The sequence below is a fragment of the Tyto alba genome, unplaced genomic scaffold (assembly GCF_018691265.1).
Source record: "Tyto alba isolate M040663 unplaced genomic scaffold, T.alba_DEE_v4.0 Super-Scaffold_3, whole genome shotgun sequence".
NCBI lineage: Eukaryota > Metazoa > Chordata > Aves > Strigiformes > Tytonidae > Tyto > Tyto alba.
In genome coordinates, this window is record NW_024881304.1 from 6658702 (window position 1) to 6676261 (window position 17560).

The window sequence follows — 17560 nt, forward strand, 5'->3', positions numbered from 1 at the left end:
TTGCAGCAGTTGCTTCTACCTGGTGAGGAGATGACCACGCTCAACCCAGTGTGACCCGGCCCCCCCAAACTGGCTCGGGGACAGCTTTCCCCTTCGAGGTATGATGGCGCTCTGGCAGGGAGGGCAGCGCTCACTGCGGGTGGGGGGATGCTCCAGGGAGTGCAGGGGACTCCCCCCTCCTCGCAGCACCCTCCCCCCGCTCGCAGGCCCTGGCACCCTCCCAGGAGAGGCATCCCGCGGCGGGGGCTCGCCGTTTGGGCAAGGTGAAAGGGACAGCCGGTGAGGAGCAGCGCTGTCGGAATACCCACGGGGGCTCCGGGCAAATCACCCTGTCTTGGTTTGGGCTTCCCTCGGCCCCGGCGCAGCCAGGAAGGAGCTACCGGCGTGGGGGGCAGCGCTGGCCGCGGCCGGCTGCGAGCGGGGCCCCCCCCGCAGCGAGGGGCACAGCCGGGGCGCTCCCCGCCCGGCGCTGCCCTCGGCCCCGGCCCCGCGGCAGAGCCGGGGCGCTGCGAGCCCTATGCAAATCAGGGATCGAGGCGATAACCAATCAGCGCCGCGCCGGCCGCCGCGGTAACCAATGGGCGGAGGCGGGCGGCGGGGCGGGCAGGGATATCCGAGGCGCGGCGGCGGCAGCGCTGGCAGTGCGGCGGCGGGCGGCGCGCAGGGCGGAGCGGCGGCGGCGGCGGCTGCTGCGGGTAAGGGCGGTGCGGCGGCGGGCGGGGACCGGGGGGGGGGGCGTCCGGTGCGGCGACACGGTGCAACGGCACGATGTAACGGCGTTTATCTCCCTGCAGGCGCCGGGACCGTCTGTGCGCGGCGCTTCTCGGGGGGCGGCGGCGGCGAGGGGGCCGCTGCCTGCCGGCCATGTCGGGCCGGGGGAAGTCCGGCGGCAAGGCGCGGGCCAAGGCCAAGTCGCGCTCGTCGCGGGCCGGGCTGCAGTTCCCCGTAGGCCGGGTGCACCGGCTGCTGCGGAAGGGTAACTACGCGGAGCGGGTGGGCGCTGGGGCGCCGGTGTACCTGGCGGCCGTGCTGGAGTACCTCTCGGCCGAGATCCTGGAGCTGGCGGGCAACGCGGCCCGCGACAACAAGAAGACGCGCATCATCCCGCGGCACCTGCAGCTCGCCATCCGCAACGACGAGGAGCTCAACAAGCTGCTGGGCGGCGTGACCATCGCCCAGGGTGGCGTCCTGCCCAACATCCAGGCCGTGCTGCTGCCCAAGAAGACGCAGAGCTCGAAGAAGTGAGCGCTGCCTCCCCCTTCCCTCCCCCTCTGGCCCCCTTCTCACCGCTGCCCCATCTGCCCTCCCAAAGGGGCTGGGGTTCCCCTTCCTGCCCCCAGCCCGGGCTGGGTGGTGAGCCCTGGCAGCACCCTGCTAGCTCTCCACTACTCCCCCAGCCTGGGCTGCGATGGGGTGCTGGGGGAGCATGGGTGAGGTCAGGCCCTGCTTGTGCCCCCTGCCCTGCCCCTCTTTCCTGTGGAAGAAGTATTTTTGGCGGAGGCAGCTGGATCACAGCTGTCAGTAGCAGGGGTGGCATCTGGAGCTGTACGGTTGGGTTACGGTGCAGAGCTGCTGAGGATTGTTTGGGCTGACGTGGGGATGGCCGAGGGTACCACCGGCTGCCTCTCCCCTCCGCCAGCCCTGGGGCTGCGCAGGGCCCCCCTGAGCTGGCCCTGCTTGCCCTGGCGCGAGGACGGGACTCACTGCTGCTGTGCCCCCCACCCCCCCTCAGCAATGCCATCCCGGCCGCACTGCAGCGAGGGGAGCAGGGGTCTGGAAAATGTGAAAAGGAGGAAAAGTTTCTCCGTTGGCAAGAAGTGACTGTTAGTCTTAGTTTTGTTCATGGTAAAGCTAGTGCATTGCATACTGTAAAGAAGCTCTGGTCCTTGTTATTTTAAGGTCTCTTATTTTTGGGGGTGTCTCCCTGCAAAGTCACCTTCCCACAGCTCCCGGGGGCTTGGTGGGTGCTGGGGGACTCGGTGGTCCCATGCGCTGTGGGTCCCGCTAGCGGGGTGGGGTGGAGGCTGCAGTGACAAATCCCCTCGGAGAGCGTCGCAAGGTCAGGCGCCCGCCGGGAGCGGGAGCTGCCATCTTCTGCCGTGGCTCCCCTCCTCTCCAGCTGCAGAAGCCCTTCGTTTCGCTGAGAGCTACCCTGTACCCTGGTTGCACTTCTGGAAATGACATGCTGTGTCTTTTTTTTTTTTTTGTTGCTGTTTGTTTGTTCAACACTATTTCTGGTTCTAAGAAATAAAGCAATTATGATATCTGTTAACTGTAACCCTCGATGGATTAATATTTCTTTTTGAAAACAACCTAAGGTTTGTATAGAAGCCCACTCTTAGCTAGTGTTTTATTTATTTAATGGCTTTGTGGATAACGTGTGAGCATGGGGGCAGGCTAGCTGTCCCGTGACACCTGGAATAGCTGATGCAGAGACAGCTTTCCTTGCTGCCCAGAGCAGCCCGCTTCTGTGGAGGCCGATAGTCGTGTGCATGTGACAGTGTCTAGGCAATCAGACTGTAGACCTTCATAACATGTTTTCTAAGTTAAAAAAACAAAACAAAAAAAAAAAAACAATGAGCAACTTCTGTTTATGTGCTGTAAGTAGCATGCGTTCAACCTATTGAATCAGTTGTTTATCTTGTGGATGAAATAACTAACCCTGGCTCCGAGTTTATTATTATCTATAGAGTAGATGAACCTGGATGCTTGTCAGCGGGTTTTATGAAGGGGTTTTTTCGCTCTGTTGTGGAACGTGGAAGGGGTGTGTTCATTAGTGTCGTGCTAATGAGGGGTTACAGACATGTTATGCTGGGGTACCCTGGCCTCGGGTGGGTGGGGGGCAGCCGGGCACGGCTCCGCTGCTGCGGCACGGACTCCCTGGGATCTCTCGTCTTCCTGTAAAGTGACTGTTTCTGTCAGCGAGGTGGGGACGAGGGGTTTCCTTGCCACTGCCCCACGTGGAGGTCAACGTGTCTGTATCAGAGTGTCTTGTTCTCTCCCTCCTGTCTTCGCCAGGACCAGCATTCTGTACAACCCGAGAATGCTTTGTATTTCTTAGAAAAATGCAGAACTTGTGATACTGAAAAGAACAGTGCAAACCCAATATCTGATTAAACTGGTTCCCTGTTGAATGCTGTCGAATGTGCTGTGTCTTGTCACCTCACCAAACCTACTGAATCTGGTGGCAGCTTGGTGTCTGGGCTTGTTTTTTTTCCAACTGGGGAAGGACTAGTAAAACAACAGATCTGGCCTAGCAGTGGTCCTGCTGTGTCCTTCATGCAGACAAATAGTCCTTTCCTACCCTGAGAGCACATAAACCCCTTCTCTGGCTCTTCTCCCTGCTGTGGGAATGCCTGAGCTGCCCCTGGGCTGGGAGCAGCGGGGCCCAGGACCCTCAGGAGGTGCTTTTGCCATCAAGGGGCTGCCCCGGCACCCCTGGGGTGACCTGGCAGACGAGCAGGTGGAGATGGGCTACTGGAGGAGAAGCTGATGCTGGTGGGGAGGGAGGAGGCCTGGAGACATGAGGCTGTTTCTTACTCTGACACCCTCTCCCTTCTTCGCACAGCTCCCCGTTTACTGCTCTGGTTTCTGGTGTGCACGCTGGAGTTCCTCCCAGCTTGGGCTTTGAGGGAGCTTAGACAACTTCCAGGTCAGGGTTGGGTGCTGGCAGGTTCTGTGCTGGGTTGTGGAAGGCTGTAGGTGAAGGACTGGAGCTGCTGGGCTGGTCTCTACAGGGCGATACGCCGCCTTCTGCCCTACCAAACGTGCTGTCCAGGCAAACGGCAGAGAGCAGTTAGGGGTGCCCTGGGGCAGGGACCCCCGGGGCGGGGTGGCTCTGTAGCCCCCCTGGCTGTTGCGTGGCTCTGCCTGGGCTGGCGGGGGTGATGCCTGCAGCAATAACCAGGAGGTGGTGGCACACATCGTGCCCACACCACAGAGCTCCAGCTTGTTCTGAAATTCCGCTGCCAGCCGCGTGGCAGGCCGGCTGGGAAAGCTGGCCTGCTGCGAGGCAGACCAAAGGAAATCCTGTCTGTCGCGCCAAGCGTTGCTTAAGTGCTTGGCCTTTGCATCACCTCCTAAACTTCACATCCGAACGTCGTTGTGACGAGGAGAACGCAAGTCTTCGGTCTTCATTAGAAAGCTGGAACGGACTTTGTCGCCTTCAAGCCTGCAGCTCCAGAGGTGGGTCTTGTGGATTTTCGGAGCCGTGCTGCTGGTCCTGGCTCTTCTGATTGCTTCGTGGCACCAGAGCAGTTGAGCTCATAAAATGGGAAGGACTTGGCTGAGTAGAGCCTTCACAGAGGTCACACGAGCTTGAAAGGGTGTCCCTTGGGCTTGGCTTCCCTCAGGGAGAGGGCAGGGGGGCTGCAGGGCGCTTCCCCTCCTTCCTCTTGGGCACCTCAAGGTGAGATAAGCACAGACCAGGAGCTGAAGGTGGCTGCTGTGGGAGGCTGCTGTGCACCTCGCCACGTGCAGCGGAGCCTCCCCCAGCCGTGTACCGCAGCTCTGGCACTGGCTGCGTCTGTCTGGGCGATGACTCTGGAGCCGTGGGCCCTTGGAAGTCCCCGGGGCTCGGGTTTCTCTCCAGAGCCTGGCCCCCGCGGCTGGCAGAACCTGTTGGGAGCTCCCTCGGGGGCCTCAACCCGCCCGGTACGGCACTGCCAGCCCCTCTGACCGGGCGGCGAGGGCTCGGGCGCCGCGTCACGCTGCTGCCTTCCCTCGGCCAGGCAGCCGGAGGCTGGCGGCCGAGCCCTCGCCGGCCTGCAGGAATGCCTCCGGTGGCTTCCCTGCGAGGTAAAGCCCCTCGGCAGCCGAGCCATTTGCTTGGTGGGTCAGAGCTGTGCCCCCGGGGAGAATCCCCTGCCTGCAGCCCTGTGCCCTCCAGCTGGTGGCTGGATCTGAAGGGCAACCGCTGCCGACCGTGACGGTGGCCGACGCGGCGGTGGCATCCTCTCCAGCCCTTCCAGACCTGCAGTGTCATCTACTGACTAAGGAGACAACTGCAAATCCCTGCTGGAAGGCAGCAGGTCTCTTGGGGTACCCGGGGCTGCCGGCAGGCGCTCAGGCGTGGGGTGAGACTCGCGTGGGCAGCAGGATGGTGGCTGGCCTGACCTGGCGGCTGCTGCTCCTAAATTTAGCCGTGGCGGGAGGCTGCAGCCTCCCAGCTTCAGAACATGGCTGAGCTTGTCGAGGAGCAGAGCTGGCTCCTCTTGCCTAATTTAGCTGATGGACCTTTCTTCAGGGAGTAAAACTTGCTGCCCTTCTCCCTGCTTGTTCTTCCCAGGGGCGCAGGGATGGGGCGGGGGCACAGGGGCTGGGCGCTGGAGGAGGGGGCTGCTCCTTTCTCGGGAGCGCCAAAAGGGCCCTGCCCTCAGCCGGGGTTGTGGCCGTCCCCAGGCACTGGCTGGCCACTGTCCCTCTGTCCCCTCCTCACGGGGGGCCTGTGTGCCGGCCCGAGCCGTGCTGCGCTCCCCGGGCACCGGGAACACGTCGCTGCTCTGGGGACGGCAGCTTGGAGGGGCTGGCAGCAGCTCTGGGGTGATGCCCCTTCCCGACGCTCTCCTTCCCGGCTGGGGGAGGCTGTGACCGAGGGCTTGGTGACAGCCAGCCCGGCCCCAGGGCAGCGCTGCCCCGCTGCGGGCTCCGCCACAGCCCCCCCGGGGTACAGCGCAACGGCAACTCCTCCTCTCACCCCCCCCCTGCCCGGCCACGGGGGGTAAACTTGCGGCCGGGGTCCCCTTCCCTGCCCTCTCCTGCCACCCCGCTGTAAGCCGAGGGTCCCCGGCGGTCGCTGGGTGCGGAGCTGCGGGCTCATCCCTCGCCCCTGCAGAACAAGATGGCCCAGATCCCCGGCAGGGATTTACGCAACCTCGCCGGTGCGAGCTATAAATAGGCGCAGCCATGGAGGCGCGGGGTGGGCGACGGGCCCGGGCCCAGCAGGAGCCCCCGGGGGAAAAGCTGCCCACGCCCGGGGCTCTAAGCGAAGGGTGGAGGTGGGGGTGTGTGCCCTGGGGGCTGCCCGCCCCCCACCCCGCCTCTATCCCGGGTGCTGTGGCACGCCAACTGGGGGGGTGGATGTATGTAGGGTGGGGGGGGGACTGTTTCGCGGGGTGTCCGCCGTGGGTTCCCCTCCCATCTTCAGCTTCCACGCAGGGGAACCCTCGCTCCCCTCCTCCGGCATTTCCCGGCGCGCAGCTTCCCCCGGGGGCAGGGCGCAGTTCTGCCGCAGCCCCCCTGGGCCCCGCTCTGGCGCAGTAACATCTGGACGGGTGGGGGGGGGCCCCCTTATCTCCCCCACTCCACTCCCCCCATCCCTCCGCGGGGACCGGCACAGCATGGCTGGACCCGCCCGCCTCGCCCCCGGTGCTTGCAGGGAGCACAGGACAGCTCGACATTTTTTAACAATTTATTTGAAACGACGATAAATGAAAAAAACAAAAGAAACACACACAAAAAAAAAAAAAAAAAAAAACCACAAACAAAACCCCCCCCACCCTCCCAACAAAAAAAAAAAACAACCCAAAACCGATTTAAAAAAAAAAAAAAATTAAAGGCCATTGACGATGCGACCTGAACCGGCGGCCCGAGGGCCCCGCGGGCTGTCCCGCCAGGGGGCGGGCGGCCGCCCGCGAGCGCTGGCCCTTTAAGAGCGCCCCGACGCCGCGGTAGCCAATTGGCGCCCAACGGGCCGTTGCCATGGCGGCGGGGGCCGGGAGCCAATAGGGGGCGCCGTGGCTTTTCGAACTCGCGGCTGGCAGGCACGGTGCGCCCGGCGGGAGGGGCGGGGCGGGCCCGGGCGGCGGGAGCCGGCCCACGTGGCGCGGGGGGCAGCGGGGGCGCCGCCGCAAAATGGCTGCTATGGAAACCGGGCGGGAAAAAACCCTGTGAAGCACCGGGGGGGGGGGGGGGGGGGGGGTGAGGGGAGGGGGAGAAGGGGGGGGGGGTAGGGAACCGTTTACACGCGGGGAGGGGCACGGCCGAAAACAAAAGGGCGCGATCGGGGAGAAGCCGCGGGGTGGGGGGGGAGGGGAAATAAGGCGCCGGAGAAGGGGAAAGGGGGGGGGGGGGGGGGGGGCGGCCGCGGCCCCGCTCACCGCGGGCGGCGGCGGCTGCGGAGCCGAGTCAGCGACACAAAGACAAAGCGGGTCCCTGGGGTCCATCCGCGGAGCAGTCTGTGCGGCGGGGCTCGCAGTCCGGGGGGCGGCTCCCCGCGCCCCGCTCTCATGCCTTCCTGCTCTTGAGCGCCTTGGGCTTTGCGGACTTCTTCACCTTCTTGCCCCCCGGGGACGCGGCTCCCTTCTTGGTGGCCTTCTTGGCTTTGCCCTTGTCCTTCTTCGCCGCCGCGCCGCCGGCTCCCTTCTTGTGGGATTTCTTCTCGGGCTTCTTGCTCTTGGTCACTGGCTTCTTATCCGCCCGCCGGGACGTGGAGGCCGTCGCCTTCTTGTGGGACTTGTGGGCACTGCTGCCCGCGCCCCCATCGCCGCCGCCTTCCAGCTTCTTCCTGTTGAGCTTGAAGGAGCCGTTGGCGCCGGTGCCCTTGACCTGGAGCAGGGTGTCGTTCTGCACCAACGCCTTGATGGAGTACTTCAGGTAGGTCCTGCCGTTCTGCTGGTCGAACCAGGCCACCTTCTTGGCCTCGTTGTAGATCTTGGCCAGCGAGGACCCATTGCGCTCCCCCAGCTTGCGGATCGTCTCCACCACCAGCTGGCTGTATTTGCCCGGCTGGTTCTTCTTCTTGTTGTTCTTCTTCTTCTTCGACGGCGACAGCGAGGAGCCGCCGCCGCCGCCGCCTCCTCCGCCGCCGCCGCCGCCTTTCGCCTTCTTAGCGGCCGCTTTCTTCTCCGGGGCGAGCGGCACTTCCTCCGCCTCGGTCAGAGGCAGATCGGCTTCTTCCAGCTCCACCGACATGGTGCCGCCGCGGGGGCGCGGGCCGCAGGCCGATGGCGGGCAGGGGCAGCCGCGGCGTGGCGGGGGGGCCGGCGCGGCGCGCTGCTGCCTCACTCCGTTGCCGCCGCCGCCGCTCTGGCGGGGCGGGCGCCGCCGCCGCCCTTTATATGGGCGCGGGGCGGACCACGTTGAGAACAACAACAGCCTGGTCCGCCGCCAGCTCCAACTTGTGCTTCTTGGGGCCCTTTCGCGGGGCTCCCGCGCCGCCGCCCGGGCCCCCCGCGCCGCCCCCCCCGCCCCGCGCCCCGCGCCCCGCCGCCCCCCACCCCGCCGCCGCCCCCCCGCCCCCCGCCGCGCCCCGCCCGCCGCCCCCCGCCGCGATTTCGGGGGCGCGCCCGGCGCGGCGGCGGGAGCGAGGAGGGGGGCGCCCGGCGCGGCGGCGGCTGGAGCCTCGCGGCGGACCCCCCCGGCATCGCCGCCGCCGCCGCCCGCCGCCCAAGAGGGGCCGCCGCGGGGGGGGGGAGGCGGGGGGCGGCGGGGGGCGGCGGCGGCGGCGCTGGCCCCGGGTTCTCCGGAGGGAACTAACACAGGCGACGCCCTCCCGCGGCCGCCGGCAGCAGCGCGGAAGCGCCGAGACGAGGCCGGGGGTCCCCGCCCCGGCGAACGGCAGCCGACCCCCCCCACCGACCCCCCCCTCCCCCCCGCCCGGACGGGGCCCCCGAGGGGGGAGGCCTGTTTGTAGGGTGTGCCCCCCCCCCCTTCCCCCCGCCCCCGCGCGGGTATCGCCCCGCAGCGGAGGATGCGGGCAACGCGGCCGGCCCAGAGAGGGGGGACACTGGGGGGGGGGCGCCCCCAGCTTGGCACGGTGTGTGTCGGGGAGGGGGGGCAGTGAATCGCTGCAGCCCCCGCGCCCCACAGGCGGGGGTGGGCCGCGGCTCTTAGCTCAGCTGCAGGCCGCAACTATGCATGGGTTTGGGGGGGGGGGCAGAAGTGGTGCTGTGATCACCCTCCAAAGACACACACACACACACACACACACACACACGGGAAATCCTGGCATTTCCCGGGGTTGGAGGGTTGGGAGGGGGGGGCTGTGCACAATGATGCCCCACTCCCGCCCTTTGCCGCGCGCCGGGGCGTGGAGGGGCCCCCCCACACCTGAGACTGGGATCTGTGTGCCACACACACACACACAAAAATTCCCCGTGGGGGTTCGAGGGTGTGAGTGCGCAGGGGCATCCCCGCAGCCAGCACACGCGTGCCCGCCGGGGCCCGCAGGCGTGTGCGGGGACACGGTGCACGCGCACAGGCGTGTACACACACGTACCCCCGCCACACACACACACACACACACACGCACACACATGCACACGCACATACATGCACACGCACACACATGCACACGCTGTCGCACCCCGCCCCCTGCCCACGCACGCTGCGCCGAGCCCGCACAGCCCCGCCGCCTCCCCTTCCTCCTCCTCCTCCTCCTCCTCCTCCTCTCCCCATCCCCCGGCTCCTCTCCGCCATTTCCCTCGCCCGCGCCCCCGCCGCCCGCCGTGGAGGGGGGGAGGAGGGGGTGTCCGTGGGGGCCACTCGCCGGGCACCCCCCGTGCTGGGGCCGGATCCTGACCGGCCGTGTGTGTGTGTCTGTGTGTGTGTGTGTCTGTGTGTGTGTGTGTCTGTGTGTGTGTGTGTCTGTGTGTGTGTGTGTGGGGGGGTGGGGTGGGGGGGTATGGGTGTCCCCCACCCCTGAGCGACACCCCCCCCTTTCATAACTGCGAGGTTCTCCCCCCCCCCCCCAGCAGCCGTGGCCAGGCATCCCTGCGATGAGTTGCACCCGGTCTCGGGGACCTGCGAGGCCCTCGGGCAGGAGGACTGGGGCGTCGCCCGGGGCGGGGGGGGGGGCACAGGACACGGGACCCCCCCCAGCGGGAGCCCCTCGGGGCGGGCAGCATCGCACACCCACCCGTGGGCCACTGCCCCCACTGTCCCGCCTGCACGGCTGCAACGGGGTGGGGAGGGGGGAGGTGTAATGTATAGATACGTGTGCGTGTGAGATACATGCACGAATCCGAGTGGCAGCATGTGTAGGTCCAATGCTGTAACCAAATGGAAACTTACAGCGAAGCTGGCTATAGGGGTGTATAGGGGGAGTGTGCGTGTCATGTATGTAATATGTATGTGCAATATATAATAGTTATTATTTATTGTAGTAGCTTTACGTAAATTGAAAGAAATGGAAGTGCATACATGCACTTAAACACCTAGGTATATATTTTTAAAATACTGACATAGACATACCAATATTTAAATAGAACCTGCCAGGGTGGGTGGGTGGGGGCGCGGTTGAGGCGGGGCAGGGAGGAGCTCACGCGTGGTAGTGGGGGCTGTGGGCGTGCAGCGAGCCCCGGGGCCCGGCCCAGCCCCCACGGGCGCCCGGCGTGTCCCTGCCCACGGCCCCCGGCCCCGCAGCGGGGATAGGAAACAGAAGGCGCGGGTAGAGATCTGTGAAGGTATAAATATTTGAATAAAATCCAAAGGGGGAGGCTCTGTGTGTGTGTGTGTGTGTGTGTGTGCTGAGAGAGGTACACGGAGAGTGGGAGAAAACAGCCCCAACACACAGAGACACATCCTCTCCCTATATGTACATACATACTTATATAGGCACAGAGAGCCAGCTTTGTTCACATACACATCTCTCTCTCATACGCATATACAATAGAGCTGGTCACACGTACACACACACTTCCCCCTCACGTGCTCTGTATATGCATATCTACACATATACTGGGCGGGAGCGAGCTGCTCTCAGGTAGCTACTCTTGCTATATACACATATAGGCATAGATGCATACTCACACACACTGCTATCAGTATATATATACATATATACAGAGTATAGAGAGGTTCATACAGTTCTCTTACTATATATAGAGACATATATGGTCTCTATAGTGAGAGTGAGAGCATGCTGTTCAAATACACAAACAATAGTCTCACTACACACACACACAAGTATGCATAACGCATGCATATATATTGCTATGGGGCGAGAGACACGTTCTCTCCCTCTCTCTTTCTTTCTCCCCCTCCTTGACCTCTCTGTATGCACATACATATACATACACACACACACACACACTGAGAACATGTGATATTTCACACACAGAAACACACTACCCTCCCCAATATATAGAATTACATATATACATCTGTACTTAGCTGTTCATGCACAAATACATACACAGTATTCTCTCTTGCTATATACATACGTATATGCATAGATATATACATACTTAGGGTGAGAGCTGTTCACACACATTCTCTTGCTGTCTCTATATATAGATATATATATGCATCTTGAGAGAAAGAGGGAGAGTTATTCTCTCTCACACACATATTTTCTACCATTCTATCTCTCCCCACCCCATATACATAATTACTGGGGTGTCGAAATGTGTGTGTATCTCTGCGTGTGTGTGTGTGTGTGTGTATTCTCTCTTTGTATGGATATACATATGTAGAGAGTGAGAGTATTTCTAACACAGAAAATACTGTCTCTGTATAGATCCATATGTACATGTGTACTTACATATATAGACTGTGCACATAGTTCTCTATATAGGCACATTTGAATGCTTATACAAACACAAACCATCTCCATATATACTGAGCTGCTCATACACAAATGATGCTCCTTTCTCTTGCTCATGCTGTATGTATAAATATATATGCATATATACTCTCTCCATATACAGAGTTCACACACATAGGTCTTGCTATAAGCACACACATGTGTATATGGGGGGGAGAGAGCTGTTCACACATATGTAATTTGCTCACTACATATATATATATATATACATAGGAAGAGAGCTGTTCACACAAATACTCTTGTGCTGTATATATACATATACACATACACGTATGTATATGTGTGTGTGTATATGCAGAGCTGTTCTCACACGCATATACCATCTCTCCCCATATGCTGATATACATATATGTACACACACGCACATGTATATATATAGAGAGAGCTGTTCTCAAACACATAATTTACTACATAAAAAATATGCACATATAATGAAAGATCTGTTCTTTCACACACACACTTCTCTCTTGAGCAAGTATATGTACATATTTATGCACATACACACAAATATACAAAGAAGGAGTGTGAGATGTTCACACACAGAGTGTCGCTGTACACATACACACGCATATAGAGAGAAAGGCGGGGAGAACTGTTCAAACACAAGTCTCTCACTACACATACATGCACACACACACACATATATATGCATATACACGTATGTGCTGGTATGGGGAGAGATCTGCTCTCTCTGACAGACACACACTTCTCTCTCTCAATATGTACATGTATATATACACACACGGACACATGCTATAGAAAATTGCATAGCTACAGCTCTACTTAGAGCGCTGTTCACACACAAATGCAGGTACAGTGTTGTCCTCTCTCTCTCTCTGCATAGATACGTATATACAGAGCTGTTCACACACATTGTCTCTCTTGCTGTACCTGTATATTTAGACATATATATGTAACAAAATGAGTGAGAGCAATTCATACACACAAACACATTTTTCATCGCTCTTCCCCCCCACCCCCTATAATCTCTGGGGTGCATAAATATGTATCAGTATATTCTCTCGCTGTATGTAAATGCATAAGTAGAGATTGCAAGAGCCATTACACACACACTACTCCCTCTTGCTATATATATGAATACATAGATGTACAGATACATATATACACACAGAGATTGTTCACACACATAGGTCTCACTCTTTCTCTATACATACATTCATATAGAGAGTGCATACTGTTTACACAAAACCCACACTATTCTGTCCATATGTATGCATACATATGTATATACTTAGTGAGCTGTTTTCACACACAATACTCCTCTCTTGCTATATACATATATATGCCAATACACATATGCACTCTATATGGAAAGACTGCTGTTACAAACACACTTCTCTCACTAGATATATAGATATATACTTAGAGAGCTGTTAACACTCACAATTTTCTTCCTATATATACACACATATATTTATATACATACATATATACAGAGGCAGCTGTTCACTCACACACTTGCACAATTCTCTCTTGATACACACACACGTATATACACGTATATACTTAGATACTGGGGAGGGGGAGAGGTAACAGGTGTCTCTCTCTTTTCCCCCCCTCTCTCCTCTGCATATATACATATATGTTGAGAGCTGTTCAGAGAACTGTTCACACACACACACTACTTTCTTACTATATATATATACACACATATATGTGCATATATATACACAGTGACTGTTCACATGCATACAAACATATTTTTTATAGACATGTATACACACACATAGAGGCATATATACTTCCTGAGCCCTGTTCACCCCGCCCTTCTCTCTTAATCTCTATCTATATGTGCAAATGCACATGGAGGGAGAAGGCTGCTCTCACCTCCTCTCTCTCACCCCCCCTATATATTCATCTATACTTGGAGAGCTGGTCATGCACAAATACATAAACACCAAGAGCCATTCGCACACATTAGTCTCTCTGATGTGTGTCTGTGTGTGTGTATATATATATATTCAGATACATTTACCTATATACTTGAGAAAGAGAGGTTTACACACACACACACACACATACACACTTTCTATCATTCTCTCTCTCTCTCTTGCCCACCCCCACCTCACCATGTATAATCTCTGGGGTGCATAAATATATACAGATGTATGTTTATATCTTGATATATATTCTATGTATATACATATGTAGAGAGTGAGTGATAGCTGCGCTCACACACACAATACTCTTGTTATAGCTATGGCTATATAGATGGATATGTACTTATATATGCACAGACTGTTCACACATATAACCGTATGTAACTATATATACATACATAATTAGAGAAAGCACAGTTTACACACACACACACGTATATACAGAGCAAGAACCCGCAAGCAGTTCATACACATGCACAATTCTCACTACATGTATATACTTAGAAAGGGATAGAGGTCTTCATGCACACATTTTCCTGCTAGATATATATATACATATATATATATATACATACACACACATATGTATATAGAGTTGTTCTGACACACATGCACACACACATACTTCTCTCTTGCTATAAATACACACACAAACACATATATATGCATATATACCTATATACGTACATATGGAGGGGAGAGGGAATGACCCGTTCACTCACCTCTTTCTTTCTCTGCATACATACATACATAACTCATCAGGAGTGAGAGCACTGTTCACACAAACACACAATACCCTCTCTTGCTATATAGATAAATATCTATAAACATATACTTATATATTACAACATATATAATTAGAGATGTTCACACACACAGTATCCCCCAACCTATACATATACACTTAAAGACACACAACACTCTCTGTCTGCGTGTATATATACATATATATACCTGCAGAGAGTATGAGCAAGAGCTGTTCACACACATTTTCTCTTGCTATACACACATAGATGCATACATATATATGCACGTGCACTATTCACACACACACAGAGAGCACTCCACATATCCCCTGATACATACACTTTATTTAAGTGTTTACTTATATATGTAACTAACTGTGTGTGTCTGTATTTTCTATCATTGTCTTCCCCTCCCCGAGAGAAAAAGACCTACACAGAGAATGGCAAAAAATACCCCCCCACACATCCCCCCCCGCTAAAAATGCATGTGGGGTATCTGTGTGTGAGGCTGCGCTCACTCCCACCCTCTCTTTTGCTCCCATATATAATATCTAGATGCATATACAGTCATACGTGTGTGTGTCTATTGATCTCAAAATAGATATTCTCTCTGCGTGTGTGAGTATGGAGCGAGAGTGCGAGGGAGCCGGCCGTTCTCTTGCTCCCCATTCACACACAGGTATCCCCATGTCCACCTCTACATCGAATTTCTTTAAATATTTATTTACGTGTCTCTATTATCTTTCATTTTCTCTCCCTGCCTCCCTCCTTCCACCTTTCTCAAGGAAATATAAAAATAGCTAAACTACACACACACACCCCCACACATATATGACCCATTTATATAGATATATATCAACCACATATAAATATATAAATCATGTATAAAGATATAAAAAATATAAATAATATATAAAAATAGATATATAAACCACGCAAAGTGCATAAATATAAAAAGATTAAATTTGGGGGTATCTGTGTCTGTAGACAGAGAAAGAGAAAAAACACATATACAAGTATAAAATAATTTAAAATGTGTCTATGACCATCTCCCATCTTGCCATATATGAGGGTGATAGATAATACATACACACATTTCTGTATGTGTGTATATCTATACATCTATATTTAAATATCTGTATATATAAATAAAATATAGATGAGGGTAGCCATATCTATGTGTGAGAATTCTTTCTTTTGCTGAATATCTATGTAGATGAAGAAATAAATAGTGTATGCTGTGTGTGTGTACATCTCGTAAATGGGAAGCTATAACTAAACTCAGTTACACGCTCAGTCTCTGAACCTCAGGATCCGTGTCTGTGTAAGTGTAATATAGCAACACCCCCCCACACCCCCATGTGTCCGTGCTGTCGTTTGTGCTTCCCTGCTCTCTAGCTCTCCACAGCTGTGCCTTGATAAATATATACATATACACTTCACTGCTCGTGTCCATGTGTTTGAGTATGTAAACCACATACACACAGACTTTTACCTACAAATATTTCTGTATACCTATTGAACGCTGAACACATTTTTGTGCCTGTGTCACACGTTTCCCTACAAGCACCCCAGGGTGCGTGCGGGGTGGGGGTCTGTGTACACCTGGGTGCTGGGGGGGTGGCAGAGGCTATTTGGGGCTCCAGGTGTGCAGGGATGGGGCTGGCGCTCTGCTCACCCGCAGCGGCTGGACTGGCAGGGGGGGTCCCGCTGCGGGGTCAGGGCAGGTTGCAATGCAGGACACGTCCAGCCCCAAAAAGCTGGCGTGGGTGCTGCTGCCAAGGCCCCCCCCGAGCCTTACGGCCCCGGGGCTTCGCAGCTTGGCAGCTCCGTGGCTGGCACGGCAGTCGGTCTTTAATTTCTTTGATGCTACTCCCCCCGCCTCCAGCCCCAGCAGTATAGATGTGGTTGTGTGATTCCCCAGCTTTTATATTTGCACCAGCATCTTGCAAAACACAGCTGCCTTCGCCAACGGCTCCAGCCCCTCGGCAGGGAGCAGCCGCAGCTGCAGAGCCCCACACCTGCCTGCCCTGCCCCAACCTCGCACGGCTTTACCCGCTGGCAGGGGCCAGGATCACACCAGTCTGCAAATTCAGGGTTACACTTGGTGGGGACTGGGGAACTGACCCCTCCTCTCGCACCAGCCAGCCTCCTTCTTCAAGACTCTCCTGCCCCGCCAGGACCTGGGCAAAGACCAAAGCCAGCCCTTGGCTCAGCTGCCTCGGTGCACCGGCCGAACACCTTGGCCTCCTCCCAGGTGATGTTTCCTCTGCGATTTACGTCACCCTTGTCCACACCATCACTGCACCTGCAACATATCAGGCAAAAAGGTGAGCACAGAAGTGAAAGCCATGAAGCCTCATTGACTCTAGGAGTGGTTTGAACAGTGGTTTTGAGCGCACTTGTACCCTGCAGGGACAAGCGGCCCAGCCGGTTTCTCCAGAGCACAGTGATGACGAGGGATTCTTGCAGGAACACCGGTCCCCATCTGTGACACCATCAGCCCTCAGCGTAACAGCAGGGCACACATTGCCACAGCGCTTGCCTACACTGATCTTTGTACATTTGTGCACATATATACCATATTCCCACCTGCAAAAACATTGGGTTGTAGGCAGTAAATGGAGTCCTCCTCTTCAGCATCCATGACGTCCTGTGGCAGGGAGCTCCACAGCTGTCCTAGCCCCTGTGGAACACTCCCCCTGCGCCTTGTGTCACTGCCAGTTTATTTGATGGGAGAGAGATTAAACACCCTGTCTCTTCAGGGCTCATCCACAGCTGCAACATGCAGCCCTTCCAGCCTCAGCTCTGCCACCCAAGGCCAAAGCAGCAGGAGGGAAGGTACACAGTTAAGACCATCCCCTTTCCCCAAAACACCACTTTAGAGTTATTGCTCCCCCCTCCCCCAGCTTGGCTTTCTCCATCTACAGAAAACAAGTGCAGAGTGATGCATCAAATGGAGAGGAGCAGAAGGTCTGAGTCTTTCCAAAAGATGCAGACAGGAAAGTAGTCCCACCAGGACACAGTGCTATTGCAGACTAGTTATTTGAAATTGATGTGGACAGCAAAAGCCCAGTCAAGTGAAAGAAAAGCATGACAGGACAAAGCCATAAAATAGGATATAGAGCAAAGATTGTTAGAAGGCTCTTGAAATAACTGGCCTCATTTCTCTACACTTTGTTTTCCATCTTCCTGTGGGCGCAGGACTAGTGAGCTCAGCTTTGCTGAGTGCAAGCAGAGGATCATGCCCCACATCTAGAAGTTAACCTTGACTGGGCTGGACCAGTGAAGGGTCCTTAACTCACTCCAAGGTAACTGCGCACCCCCCCCCCCCCCCCAAGCTAGCTTTGCTTCTCCTCCAGCCAAAG

The 17560-nt window shown here is 56.2% G+C and overlaps 2 protein-coding genes across 2 annotated transcripts; one reads left to right on the top strand and one right to left on the bottom strand.

The window, feature by feature from the left end:
* The first annotated feature begins 615 nt into the window (after positions 1–615).
* On the top strand, positions 616–3134 carry LOC116959507 (histone H2A type 2-B-like). The gene is made up of 2 exons (XM_032984229.2): positions 616–695; positions 795–3134. The coding sequence occupies exon 2, from the start codon at positions 865–867 to the stop codon at positions 1243–1245; it is 381 nt and encodes a 126-aa protein (XP_032840120.1). The 5' UTR covers positions 616–695; positions 795–864; the 3' UTR covers positions 1246–3134.
* A 3358-nt stretch (positions 3135–6492) lies between these two features.
* On the bottom strand, positions 6493–8030 carry LOC116963735 (histone H1.10). Its single transcript, XM_033001288.2, has one exon. The coding sequence runs from the start codon at positions 7909–7911 to the stop codon at positions 7225–7227; it is 687 nt and encodes a 228-aa protein (XP_032857179.2). The 5' UTR covers positions 7912–8030; the 3' UTR covers positions 6493–7224.
* Between the last annotated feature and the right edge of the window lie 9530 nt (positions 8031–17560).